Below are 13,947 nucleotides of genomic sequence, written 5' to 3' on the forward strand. Positions count from 1 at the left end.
ACAAAAGCGCTTTGGGAAAAGCGCTCTGGTAGGCCCCCCTATGAGAGCGCTTTGTCTGGAAAAAGCGCTCTCATAGGGGGGCCTACCAGAGCGCTTTTCCAAAAGCGCTTTTGTATGCTGCGTAATTTTTTAATTTTTTTTGCTTTTTTCACTACAACACGGAAGGGCTTTCACAGCGCTTTTTTTGGCCTTTAACAGCGCTTTAAAGCGCTGCCAAAGCCAGCGCTGGCGTAGGCTACGAAAGCGCTTTTAAAAGCGCTCTGGTAGACCCCCCCTTTAAGAGCGCTTTCCTGGAAAAAGCGCTCTGGTAGGACCCCCTATAAGAGCGCTTTCCTGGAAAAAGCGCTCTGGTAGACCCCCCTTTAAGAGCGCTTCTTAGTAAAAGCGCTGGCAAAGACCAGTAAAAAAGCAAAAAAAATTAAAAAATTACGCAGCATACAAAAGCGCTTTTGGAAAAGCGCTCTGGTAGGCCCCCCTATGAGAGCGCTTTTTCCAGACAAAGCGCTCTCATAGGGGGGCCTACCAGAGCGCTTTTCCCAAAGCGCTTTTGTATGCTGCGTAATTTTTTAGTTTTTTTTGCTTTTTTACTGGTCTTTGCCAGCGCTTTTACTAAGAAGCGCTCTAGTATGTGGACCTTTAAGAGCGCTTTTTAGAAGCGCTGTAGTTGCTAAATGAGGTATTTTTATGTGCAGCCTATAATTTAATCCTCCCAGTCGACCTGTAATGTTTTCGACCTGTAATATTTTCGACCTGTAATATATTTTCGACCTGTAATATATTTTCGACTATATTATTTCAGCCATCAGTAAGACAATATATATACTAATATATACCATTATAATATCCAAAATTATATATATACATCATTACAAAATTATATATATACATCATTACAAAATCAACAATATTATAGTTCAAATCTGCATGAAAAATTGCTTAATATAAAATTGACACAATTCCTCTTTGATTTCTTCTAACTTTAGCTTCGAGTACCCAGCAGCACGGAATTCGTCAAGGTACTATAAAACAAAAACATAATATGAATAATATATTTAGGTAAATGTAATAAATTATATGAAATTATCTTAAGTTATAACTTTATACCGTGGGAGGAATCTCTAATTGATTCGCCTGAATGATTTCTTTCATAAACCTCAATACAAAGTATCCGCAGTCTGAACTGTTACGCTGTATCGGACACTACATAGAAAAACAAATAAGATTCTATATAAGTTGTCTTGTTTTACCAAGTAGCATAAATATTATAAGCAAATTTGTGAAAAGTAATGTACCTGCACTTCGATCCAGGTGATGTTGTTTGATTTAGTCCGGGATACCTGTGCGTCCCGTTGACTACGGAATACTTGTATTGATCTAATTAACAAATATATAAAAGCATATGTTTAGATCAATCCCACAAATAAGTAAATATATAAATATACACGAATATATATTTAGAACGATCCCACTTACAAATCAACGATTTCCTTCATGGCCGGATAATTGGTCCATTCACCCTTTACCGAATTCAGATAATACACGACTTCCCTTATCGGGTTGATAGCAAGCAGCAACCAGTGTGCTCTATAAATTAAAACAATAGGTTATATGAAAATATTGCTATACACTAAAGAAACAGAGATTAGATGAATAAAGAATGAGAAACTAACCCTACTGGTCGGGTATTATACGCCCAAAGATGCAGACATTCTGTATTGCCGGTGGACATGAATCTATCGACTAAGCGCTGTCTAACAGATTCCGGATCCGAAACAATTTCCATTCCGCTGCAATGGGCGGAAGACACGAACCGGAATCTGTTAGACAATGCAGTCCCGCGCAACACTCTGTCATACAACAACCTTAAATAAAAACATAATAAACATTAGATTCTTTTTATTGAAAAGTGTAAATAAATTATATTGTGGGACTAATTAAATAATATATCGGATGAGTGAATATTACCGGATGTATGATTGCATATTACTGACGCCTAGTTGATCCTGGTCAAAAATCTCTTGCAAGTCGTCAATTGTAATATGTGACTTGAACTCAATACCGAAGACACTTTCATCCATATCGATTTCCCGTAAAGCACCATCCTTCATATCGGACATATCAACCATTGTTGCGAGTGTCGCCCGGTATCGAGGCACAAAAGCACCGCCTTTTCTTGCCGCTTGCTTCGGAGGACCACTGGGTGGTACGCTACGAACCTGCTGCGTCACTTGTTGTGACTCCCGAGCGGATGCCTAAAAATCATATAAGTTAGGTAAAATATAAAATCATGCATATTTTGATTCAGATTATATATTAACACTTTAAATGTACCTCTTTTAGCGATGCAACAGACTCCTCCTCCTGTAAAATCCCTTTACCCTTAATTGCGGGTTTTATAGGAGCAGTCTAAAAATAAAATGTAAAACATAATTAATAAACGGTTTAGAATTGACATTCGAAAACTAAATGATTCATAATCGTTTTCAATTTACCTCATCACTAATGGTAATGAGCTCCGAGGGCCATGCAACAAACGATCATATTGCATCTCGCAGCAATGTCGTCTCTGAGACCATGTCAGGTACCGGTAGAATCGCATCACGATCTAATACAACATCCACCGATACTTTCAGGTGTCCATCCGGGAGCGGTCTGTGGTGAAGTAAATCTCCCGAAGTGTTGTGCACTTTTCCCTTGCCAACTAGTCGATAATTCGGTTCCGATAAGTATAGTTGGCAAGATGAAATGCCCTAAACCAAAAGTAAATATAAAGTCATTATCATTAATAAAATAGAACAGTTTGTAAGGAAAAAAACTTATAATTACCTCGGGAAATTTCTTTTGATAGTTGATACTAGCCTTATCACTAGTTTCTCTCACCGATGAAGTGTTGCACTTTTCTCTCATATACATATCTTTATCTCTTTGCAATTCAGAGACCTGTGCTTGCAATTCCTGCAACTTTTGCAACACTTCTTCATTGGTAAGATTTGATCTTCTCCTAGAACTCTTATAAAAAGAGGTTGGAGTCACACCATGACCCTTACCCCTCACCCGACCGGGATACTCGGGAGCATCTAGTACTCTACTAAGTACGCTCTCCTCACCGGTGGATGCCGATTGCGACAAGGTCTCCTGTAATTCATTTACATTTAAATAATTATTAGTGGAGATAAAAAGTCATTTATATATTAAAAAACATTTGATTTAATTAAAGACACAGTATTATACTTACACATTCAGTATAAACTCTCTGAACATCGGGATCGACAGCGTGATTCTTGCCCACACGAGCTTCCTTCCACAACACATGTACAGGAAGTGAAGCTTCCTCACTTTTAGTCTCCTCCAACTATGCATTGACACAAACGATAAAATCGTCAATTAAAACATGCACATGTAGACAATTAATTAAATCGAATTTCTATTTACTTACAATTTTATCCTCTAAGCGTGCATATCCCAAACGCCCTTTTTTGTATGGATACGCGGGTTTGGATGCTCTCTCCCTATTCGTGGCACTCTTTTTCTGAAAAGCTTCATCTCTTTGCTTTACAAACTCAGCCCAATCTGCTTCATCAATGAAGGTCGCATACTTTGTTGGCCGTCCCGGTGCAACTTCAAGAAATTTTCCATCTTTATCCTTAAGATAGGTGTTTGTCAAAAAACTTTTCCACCCTCTATATCTCTTGCCGGCCAAACTAAGTATGTAGCTTTTACGTTCATCTGGTATCTCAAAAGTCCTCTGCAAAAAGAGTACGCATAGTGTGTTAGTATAAATAATTTAAACAATTTATCGTCAAGATAATAACAACAATTAACCATATATGATATATACCTGAAGCTCTTCCCAAATCGCTTGTTTTTTCTCCTCCAATTCTAAATTTTTCGTCTTCGATTTCCAGGTAGCTATGGAGACTGGAATATGCATACGGACAAGTGTACCAATATAACTTGTCAACTTTGCAGAATTAGGACCAATTGGTTGTTTATCAGAATTCCATTCCAATCGGTATACTAATCCTTGGTCTCTATGTCGTATGATATCCCTCATAATAGTGATGCCTCGTGCAACCTCTTTTGCTTCAGTATCAGGTGGAGCATTTGTATCCGAAGCAACTCTTTCTTGTGAGTTTTCTTGTAAGTTTTCAGGTGGGTTTTCAGGTGGAGCATCTCTATCTGAAGCCATTGAACCTGTATCAAACAAACTAAAGCACATTAGTACACTGTTAATAAGCTAACAATCTATACAAGTCAAATGGAAGTCAAACCATGCATGTACAAGTAAATCGGAAACGAAATCGGTACAAATCAAAATAAGCGTAAAAAAAGAAAGTTATCGGAATTGAACGAAATTTACATGGCTATGGTAAAACGTCGCCACGGACTCAAAAACAAAGTCGGTTTTCCGAAATTCAGACCCTAAGCCCGACTTTTGATTACGGGCAGAAGCAAAACCGATAAAAAAATAGTCCCGAAATGTAAAGATAAGTGCATGAGCAGCTCCGGAATCGTCAAAATAGTATAGTTACATGTAAAGAAGTCAACAAGCGGATACATGGTTCAAAAGTTATGTACAAAACGAGAATATGCACCAAATTGAATAAAACAAATTAGTCGGACTATGTATACTATTACCTTTATCACTAACGTCTCTTTCTTTTCTTGGTAGGTTTGTGTACTACGCGTCTCTTAACAATGCGGACGGTTGGATTGATCCAAATACCCTCATTATGATCATTTCTAATACAAGATTCATTCTCATTTTGATCGTTTCTTGTACAAGATTCAATGCCAACACCAATATCACCTTGATCTTCAATTTTTTCATCAACTATTTTGTTAGATAAAAGCACTATAGACCATTTCGTACTTGTCGGATCATTGACATAGAACACTTGTTTAGCTTGAGAGGCTAGAATGAAAGGCTCATCTTTGTACCCTACCCTATTGAGATCCACTTGCAAAAATCCTGACTTATCCATTCGTACGCCACTATTATTTTCAACCCACTTGCAACCAAATACAGGAATCTGAAACTTCGCGTAATCAAACACCAAAATGCGCTCGATAACCCCAAAATATGACAAATTTGCAAATTTCGGATTTAAGTCATTCGCACTTGATATGTGCATAGCTTCAGCTACCAAGGTAACACCACTATTTTGCATAGTACTTTTATCATCCTGTTCTTTGGTATAAAATGTGTATCCATTAATTGCGTATGCGCTATAAGAAAGTACAATTACAGATGGACCATAGGCTAAACATCTCAACCTTTCTGTTACTGAAGCAGGATCTGAACGATACTTTGAATAAATATGATCTCTAAACCACGATATGAAACTTCGATTGTGCTCTCGTACTATCCAGTTCTCATTTCTATTTGGATTTAAATCTCGGAGAACAACTTTGTGCATTTCAACAAACGGCTCAACCTCAATCTCATTGTGCAGAACATACAAGTGCACTTGATCCCGTTCGACCATTGATACTGTCACAACTTTATTTCCAATTAGCCTTTTTCCTTCTTTTTTTTCGACAATATGAGATTTGGGGAGTCCAATTGATTGAACATTTGACAGATATTCAGTACAAAACTCAACCGCTTCTTCAGCAACGTATCGCTCGGCAATACAACCCTCCGGTCGACTTCTGTTTTTCACGTACCCTTTTAATATTTTCATATAACGTTCAGCAGGGTACATCCATCTCATATAAGCTGGTCCGCACAGTTGTGTCTCTTTCACAAGATGAACGACTAGATGAACCATTATGTCAAAAAACGAGGGAGGAAAATACATTTCAAGATCACATAAAGTAACAACTATCTCATTTTGCAATGTTGGTAAGATCGCGGGATCGACCACCTTACTGCAAATAGACCTGAAGAAGAAACACAGCTTAGTTATTGCGCTTCTTACTTTTTCTGGCAGAATAGAACGTATACCTATTGGTAAAAAATGTTCCATTATAACATGGCAAAAAAGTTTTACATTAGCATAAAGTCATTTAATACATGCATAAAGAACATGAACAGAATAGAAAGCATGTCATGAATTGCATACAACATACACTAGTTTTACACTTTCTTTTGGTGATGCCATGAGGGTCAAAAAGAAGAAACTCAAGGCCCAGTAGGAGTCATTGTAAATTAACATAGTTCACCACAAGTAAATGTATGATTTAGGATCAATTACAAGCCATTGATGAACATAGTTCCAGATATGTATTCATCAAATAGTTCCCTCAATGGAAATAACCTAACATTTTCCTCTAATTCAAGAAATACTCAAGTAAAAAACTCTTGTAGCTGCTGCAAGGCTTCATGTTTCTCCATGACAGTGCCCAACAATAATTGTATTTGTTAAGAAAAGAGGTAATTCAATTAACAAAATGCTGTGTTTTTGAGTGTAATCTAACAGATTGAGAAACACATACACTTGTATTTATACTCATTCTATATCAGTCAATACAGGAAATGTAGTATACACTAAAGACAATATAACATTCATCAATGGCCAAACCAAATCCACTAAACATCATTTTTCTCTCATGGTTTATTCTCCTCTTCATGATAATTATAACTACTGGTACACTTTTATATGTACATTCTAAGACAAGCTAGTATTTTTATTATTACAATAGTAACAAAATAATTTAATTATTAAGAACTTAATGTGCTTTTTACATGCAATTAAATTAATGCAAATTCAAATGGTGCTTAAACAAATTAGTGAAACTGTTTGTATTTGGAGACTCATATGCTGATACAGGAAATTATTTGAACTCATCTTCATATAAACCTCCATATGGGATGATTTTTCCCAGTAAACCTTCTGGAAGTTTCTCCTACGGTCACATCCTCACCGATTACATCTTTAACTCTCTACTCTAATTGTCTCTAAATCTCAAACTAAACAAAAACCGAATTGTTGAAATTATTTAAATTCTTAATATAGTTCATTAAATAAAAATTTAGTTATCAGTTCTAAGCTCAATTCATTGTGCCATCTTCCTATATGAAGATCAAATCTCCTGCACCATATTCATTGAGAAATTTCTCAAAACTACAATATGGTATGAACTTTGCTTACGGAGGCACTAGTATGTTCAATACTTTTATTGATGGACCAAACATGACTCTACAAATCTACTCATTTGAGGAGTTAATTCAACAAAACGTATATACTAAACTCGACATTGAATCCTCGGTTGCCCTCATCAGCGTTTGTTGTAACGACTATCTTACATTTCTTCTTAATAAACGGGTAGAACACTAATGTGAGTTTTTACAACAAAGGCATGGTATTAAACACAACAATCTCATAATGAATCTAAGAGGAAAAGAAAACAACAAAGAACAACAACTGATATTCACAAATACTCACAAACATGAAGCCTTCCAGATATGAAAGCTATGAGAAGTGTGATACCTGGGTGGCGGAGGAGAAGAGACGGAGACGAAACGATGGTGGTGGACGGAGGAGAAGAAGTTCGCGCGATGGTGGTGGACGGAGGACCGACGACGGTGAGGGGTGGGGTTTCTGGTTCGCGTGCAGAGAGAAAAAGAAAGAGAGAAAGTGAGAAACAGTAGAAGCGTGTTTTTGGTTTTAATTTTAGTAATAAGGCTACTAAAGCGCTTCTGGAAAGCGCTCTCATAGCCTGGGCTATACCAGCGCTTTTGACAAAAAGCGCTCTCATTAAACACCCCTACCAGAGCGCTTTTGAAAAGCGCTTTCGTTCCCCCCACGTTCCCCCCACCTACCAGAGCGCTTTTGTAAAGCGCTTTCGTACCCCCCCCTACCAGAGCGCTTTTGAAAAGCGCTCTCATAACCCCCCCTTACCAGAGCGCTTCTTAAAAGCGCTTTCATACCCCCCCACTATTAGAGCGCTTTTTTAGCGTGTTTTTTAATTTTGTCTTTAGCGAAGCCTATGCCAGCGCTTTTCCTAAAAGCGCTTTCGTAGGGGTGCTGCTAAAAGCCAAATTTGGCGTAGTGTTTACTGGTCTTTGCCAGCGCTTTTACTAAGAAGCGCTCTTAAAGGGGGGTCTACCAGAGCGCTTTTTCCAGGAAAGCGCTCTTATAGGGGGTCCTACCAGAGCGCTTTTTTCAGGAAAGCGCTCTTAAAGGGGGGGTCTACCAGAGCGCTTTTAAAAGTGCTTTCGTAGCCTACGCCAGCGCTGGCTTTGGCAGCGCTTTAAAGCGCTGTTAAAGGCCAAAAAAAGCGCTGTGAAAGCCCTTGTACGGCGTAGTGAAAGGTGTAAAGTAGAAGAAAAGTTTATTATAGTTTTATTTTTGATACTAAATAAAGTTCAATATTTTTATTGTTACTTGCAGGGTGTAAATGAAAATTACAAATACAAGCAAGAATATGTATATTTCCAATCAATGAATCTTTTTCTACTTATGCATTACAGAAAGCAGCGATCTCAGAAAAAACTAAAGCATAAATTAAGCATTGATACTTCAAGTAGAATGAAATGAAATTCAAACAAAGATTTATCAAACTTCACAAATATAACCTATTTATACAAAAAATCGGAGGCAATTGAGTAAAGGCAAAAGATCATTCATACAATTGAAACTGAAATAAAAATCCTATCAATTTGCATACTTAAATGAACTAAGAGAGTAAGCCTTCAAAATAATATTGATAAAGCAAAAATTCTTATCATCAAACTGTTTCTTAATTTCGCTTAAGCTTGATAGTAACAAAGATATGGGCGGGCATCTGACAAGCCACTTTGCGTACAAGGTAAAATTCAAGTAGCCATAATCATATTGCTTCCGAGTGGTGAAAACAAGAAGAAAATTTACTATATATTCCTCCATTTGAAAGAAATCTTTTATTATAGAATAATATCTTCCCATGAGATTTTGTCGTAACACCAATCTCATCAATAGTCCCGGTACTTATATCAAAACAAGCTAGTTTGTTGTCTTTCTTTCTGATCAATATATTTCCCTTCTTCCCTATTCCAATCGGAGTCTTAAGACAAGATAAAGGTCCAACAATAAAGAGTTTAATCCATGATTCTTTTACACCCAATTCACCCAAAATTGAAATATGAAATGTATTTGTCTCCTCAAAATTTACTATAAACGCAACAGATCCATTTAACACCGTCAAAATTCTCTTCCTCGTCCACTTGATCGAATTAAAAACAAAAACATCATCTGTGTAAGAGGGCATGAGTGTTGTAATGAAAGATTCTTTGCTGAAGTCAAATGACTCCAAATATGTATATGTTTTCGTTTTTTCCCACCAATGAGACACTCCATCCACGTACACTTCTTCACCGCATATATACGAGTCAGGAAAAGAGTCATGGATTTTCCTCCAAGAGTTATTGTTTAGGCTAAATATCTCCCAGAAGGAAGAAATCCCATGATTACTTGTTGGAAAATAATGAGTGCGCCTAATCATCTTATAGTCATCTTTAACATGATCATAACCAACTTGATATTGATCCGACCAAACGTTGGAATTTCTATAAGATTCAGCATAAATAATCTTGAATTCCGTGGTAGTCGGTTTCCATGCGATAAATTTTCGATCGTCACCAATGTAATGATATTGGAGAAAAAGAGTGCCGCTAAAACTAATCGGACCCAAAACGTCAAAAAAGTAGTTGTTTCTCCTATCTCTCAGAGAAAGCTTTGGCCAATCTAATTTAACCATATTCTCAAATCTCTCACCGGAAAGAGAGTACAATGCATTTTCGCCTTTCAAATGTAGGAGAAGAGACATATCATCATAAAAAGAATGATCCTTGGACAAGAAATAGTTGCGGTACATAGTCATGAAGCTAGGGCTATCAAATAATAGAGACCATGGTTTGCATACGCATTCGAATCGCTTCAAAGATTTGAGAGAAAGTTTGGAGAGAATAGAGAAGATAATATCATCAGGTATATGGTTGCTCACCTGAACATTTGAATCAGTCAGTGTTATATCCATCATCACCACGAAATAGCACCGACGCCGTAAAGGATCAAGAGAGTGGCGCTGCACACTGCAAGGAAGGTCTAATCAAATTAGTTAGGTATTTGAAATTTATATACACACCCAAAATATGATTCAATGCAATGCCTGGAAGGTTTCTAAAGAAAAAGGTTTAGGGCTATGCATTATAAAAAACAACAAAGTAACCACGTCACAATCATAGTAGAGTTATTTATTATAAGGAAATTTCTTTACCCACCTCCCTCTTTTCTTGACCACCTCAGGTGAAAAATCCAAAATACTCTTACTTCGGAAATGCATTTTCGAAACGCTTATTTTTTTTTCAAAATTTGTCTTATTTCGGAAATGCACTTCCGAAAATACGAAAAAAAAAAGATGTTTTCGGAGATGCATTTCCGAAAACACCCCTTTTTGGGGTTTCGGAAATGCATTTCCGAAAACACCTTTTTTTGGGAGGGGGTGTCTTCGGATATACACTTCCGGATTTGTTTTGGGAGGGGGTGTCTTCGGATATACACTTCTGAAATATTCTAAGACCAAATTGGTCTTGGAATGTTTCGGATATACACTTCCGAAAGAATTCAATAATTATTAAAAAATTAAAATCAAGGTGAATCAATACAATTAATAGGTATAAAATCAAGGTGAATCAATACAATTAATAGGTATAAAATTTCCTAAACAATTTTAAAGTTAAAAATTATTTTACTAATTTATATAAATCAAAAACATCTTAATTCCATAAGTAAATTTTGAATTATTTAAAATCAAATATAATATATAAATATAAATATAATATATATATTATAAATTAAAACACTTGTTGTTTTAATTTTTATAATTATTATATAAATGTATAAGTATATTTATAATTAATATATAATAATTATTATATAAATATATAATAATTTTTATAAATATATAATAATTATTATAATTATTATATAAATATATAAATATATAAATTAAAACACTCATTTTTTAAATTATTTTTGTAAATATATAAATATATAATAATTATTATAAATATATAAATAAAAAATTATAACTCATTTTGTAAGTGAAATTATTTTAATTATTTTAATTAAAATTATTTTAAATTTTAAAATATGAATCAAAATAGAAATATATAATAATTATTATTCATAACTCATAAATTATATCAAAATATATAATTATTATTATTCATTATTCATAAATTATATCAAATTTATGATAATTGAATTAATTAATATCCTAAAATTAATTTTTTGGATTTTTTTTTGTTGTTTCGGAGATGCATCTCCGAATTAGTCAAAATCCCAATTTTTGGGATTTTTTCGGAAATGCACTTCCGAAGTCTGGAAAAATTTAGAAAAAAAAAATTTCGGAAATGCATTTTCGAAGCGGGGTAAAATGAGGTTTTCGCTGGGGGTGACCCCCATAGGGAGGTGGGTAAAGAAAAAATCTTATTATAAAACTTTAATATTTTTACATAATTTATGTGTTTTTCTTTTTGGCTTTATGAACTCAAGTTTTTAAGAGAATTGGGCCCTAGTAATTGGATTCGAACTCTATATTCTTCAAACCTTCGTACCATGCGAGTCCAATTTTATAACTTTATTAATCAATATTTTATATTTCATTAACCAACTTTATATTATTACTAAAAACTATTTGCGTTTATTAACCAACTTCTTACCTTTATTTACCAACATTTTACTTTTTATTAATCAATTTTATTTACTATTAAAATTATTTTTGATATCTGAACATTTATTAACCAACTTCACCATTTCATTAACTAAACTTTTACTTTTCATTAACCAATTATGTTTTACTACTAAATTATTTTTAATATCTAAAAGTGATTAATCAACTTTATCACTTCATTAATCAATTTTTTATATTACATTATTCAACCTTGTTTTATCATTAAAAGTCACTGTTCACGAGTAATGTTCATAAATATATTATTTACTTTTAAAAATATATTGTTCTTTGTATAAATACGGTAAACAGCGCATATAGGATATGATGTAAGTGTTGGTGTCAAAATGGGGTGTCAGGACAGCGTTATTGTTTTTCCTTTTAAGTAAATAATTTGTCTCTCATTTATACCAACCATCTTAAATTCAAATGTACTTTTAAAAATATATGATTAATTAATTAATATAATAATTAGAATAAAATTTAATATAAGTGATATGATATTTAAAAGTAAAAATTTTATAAATAGTTTTTTGGAACCAAAATAACGTTAAAAAACAGTGAAAAATCAGGGGGGTAAATAAAAAAAAAAACAAGTTTACAGAGGGGTCCTAGGGGGGTAAGTCATAGAACTTTTCATATTTCAAGGGGGTAATCCAAAAAAAAATTAATAGGGGGTAAACTGAATCTTGCCTATATGGTAGGGGAAAATACCTATTATCCCTATAAATAAACATAAAAATAAAAATTATAATAAAAATAAAAAGTTTGCAGTGATTATAATCTTTATTAAATAAAAATAATAATTTAAAAGGTAAAGAGAAATTATAATAAATTGGCAGAAGCAATAGAAAAAAATCACAAAAAAGAAGCTGAAACACACAAGAAAATTATAATTTTGAAATAATAAGATATAGCTGGGCATATTTCAGTAAATATATTAATTTATTAAATATCAACGGTCACATTCTATCCCCTCCCCTCTGAATCCCCCCGAAACAGGGATGCAAAATGTGTAATTTGGAGGGATTTTGCTCTCATTCTCCCCCCTTAAAAATTATACCAAACACATTTTATTATAAAAATTTATTTCCCCTCCCCTCCTCTCCCCTCCATTTATCTCGAACCAAACACACCCCTAAGAGACCCATAACCAAAGTGGAGGATAATTCATAATAAAATAATTTGATGAACAACTTAATAATCTAAGTTGAATGATATCCCATAAAAAAATTTGAATGATACCAAATATCTACTATTTTATATCATTTTATGTTTTTTCTTTCTTTTGCATTTAATAATTTGATGAGCAACTTAATACTCTAAGTTGAATGATACCAAACACCTATCATTTATATAATTTTTTTTTTACATTTTATTATTTTAAAATGAATTTTATATTCAGAGTATCAATATCTAACAAAATCATCTAGTACTAAAATAATGTTGATCTCTCTTTTCTTTAGTTGGTTTATGGCTTTCTGCAATGTAAGATTGAGTACCACTCGTTCTGGTACCTTCGCTAACTAGTTAGAGGCAATCCCAAGATGGAAATCTACTTGAGAACCTCTGCTGAATTTGATCTAGCAGGGACTTAACTCTTGGTCCCATAGGTATGTTAGCTTTGGGAGGACAGTAATTCTCTTTAATTTTGTGCTTAAGCTACACTAGTTTTTTCCTCTCTTTTCTTTAACAAGCGCGTTCACTAGACCACCTACTCCCATTCACATGCCACTGTCCTCTCCCCCTAACACGAAGAACCATGACTATGTGGGCAACTGTATCCAACTGGAGTTCAATCTCAACAATTCTATAACAATCCTAGTTTCGTGTCCGACAGTAAAGACTTGGGGGAAACTGTGTCGAATTGGCCAAACGGTCCAATAAAACTAGACCAATCCAAAATTGTCCTCGCTCAAAAATGATAAACTGGTAAACCCTCATTGTAGGAACAAACACTGAAACTTAGTTATGTGCCCATCTCAACTGTTAGAGTCAATCCAACAACCTCCCACATTCGACGCTGTAATCACCGAGAGCTATTTCAATTTACGTCCATATATAAGCGTTATTTTACACCATGCTAAACTAGGATTAATTCATTCTTGCAAGTTTCATCTTTCTGAAATCACTAACTTGAATGCTTAAGTGTTAACTTTGCAAGTACATCTGTCTCAATCTACAAGAAACTCCCATCACCGTATTAGGGAAATTCTACACTGTTCTTTACTATATCACGAAATTTCCAATTCTTTATCAGAATATAACCAAGCTCAGCCCAACTAACAT

General features: G+C 34.4%; 3 protein-coding genes across 3 annotated transcripts; 1 reads left to right on the top strand and 2 right to left on the bottom strand.

The window, feature by feature from the left end:
• Positions 1–839: 839 nt before the first annotated feature.
• LOC131654854 (uncharacterized) lies at positions 840–2,236 on the bottom strand. The gene is made up of 6 exons (XM_058924782.1): positions 1,966–2,236; positions 1,671–1,862; positions 1,474–1,584; positions 1,293–1,374; positions 1,105–1,200; positions 840–1,019 (listed from the first exon to the last, which is right to left on the bottom strand). The coding sequence occupies exons 1-6, from the start codon at positions 2,124–2,126 to the stop codon at positions 915–917; spliced, it is 747 nt and encodes a 248-aa protein (XP_058780765.1). The 5' UTR covers positions 2,127–2,236; the 3' UTR covers positions 840–914.
• A 4,479-nt stretch (positions 2,237–6,715) lies between these two features.
• On the top strand, positions 6,716–7,583 carry LOC131657507 (GDSL esterase/lipase At3g09930-like; the record flags this gene model as incomplete). Its single annotated transcript, XM_058926895.1, has 2 exons — positions 6,716–6,893; positions 6,997–7,583. Coding segments are annotated over 2 exons (465 nt in total), but the record flags the coding sequence as incomplete, so codon positions are not given.
• Positions 7,584–8,778: 1,195 nt separating this feature from the next.
• On the bottom strand, positions 8,779–9,963 carry LOC131657508 (putative F-box protein At3g16210). Its single transcript, XM_058926896.1, has one exon. The coding sequence runs from the start codon at positions 9,961–9,963 to the stop codon at positions 8,779–8,781; it is 1,185 nt and encodes a 394-aa protein (XP_058782879.1).
• Positions 9,964–13,947: the final 3,984 nt, after the last annotated feature.

This window comes from Vicia villosa, linkage group LG3, assembly GCF_029867415.1.
Source record: "Vicia villosa cultivar HV-30 ecotype Madison, WI linkage group LG3, Vvil1.0, whole genome shotgun sequence".
Taxonomy (NCBI): Eukaryota; Viridiplantae; Streptophyta; class Magnoliopsida; order Fabales; family Fabaceae; genus Vicia; species Vicia villosa.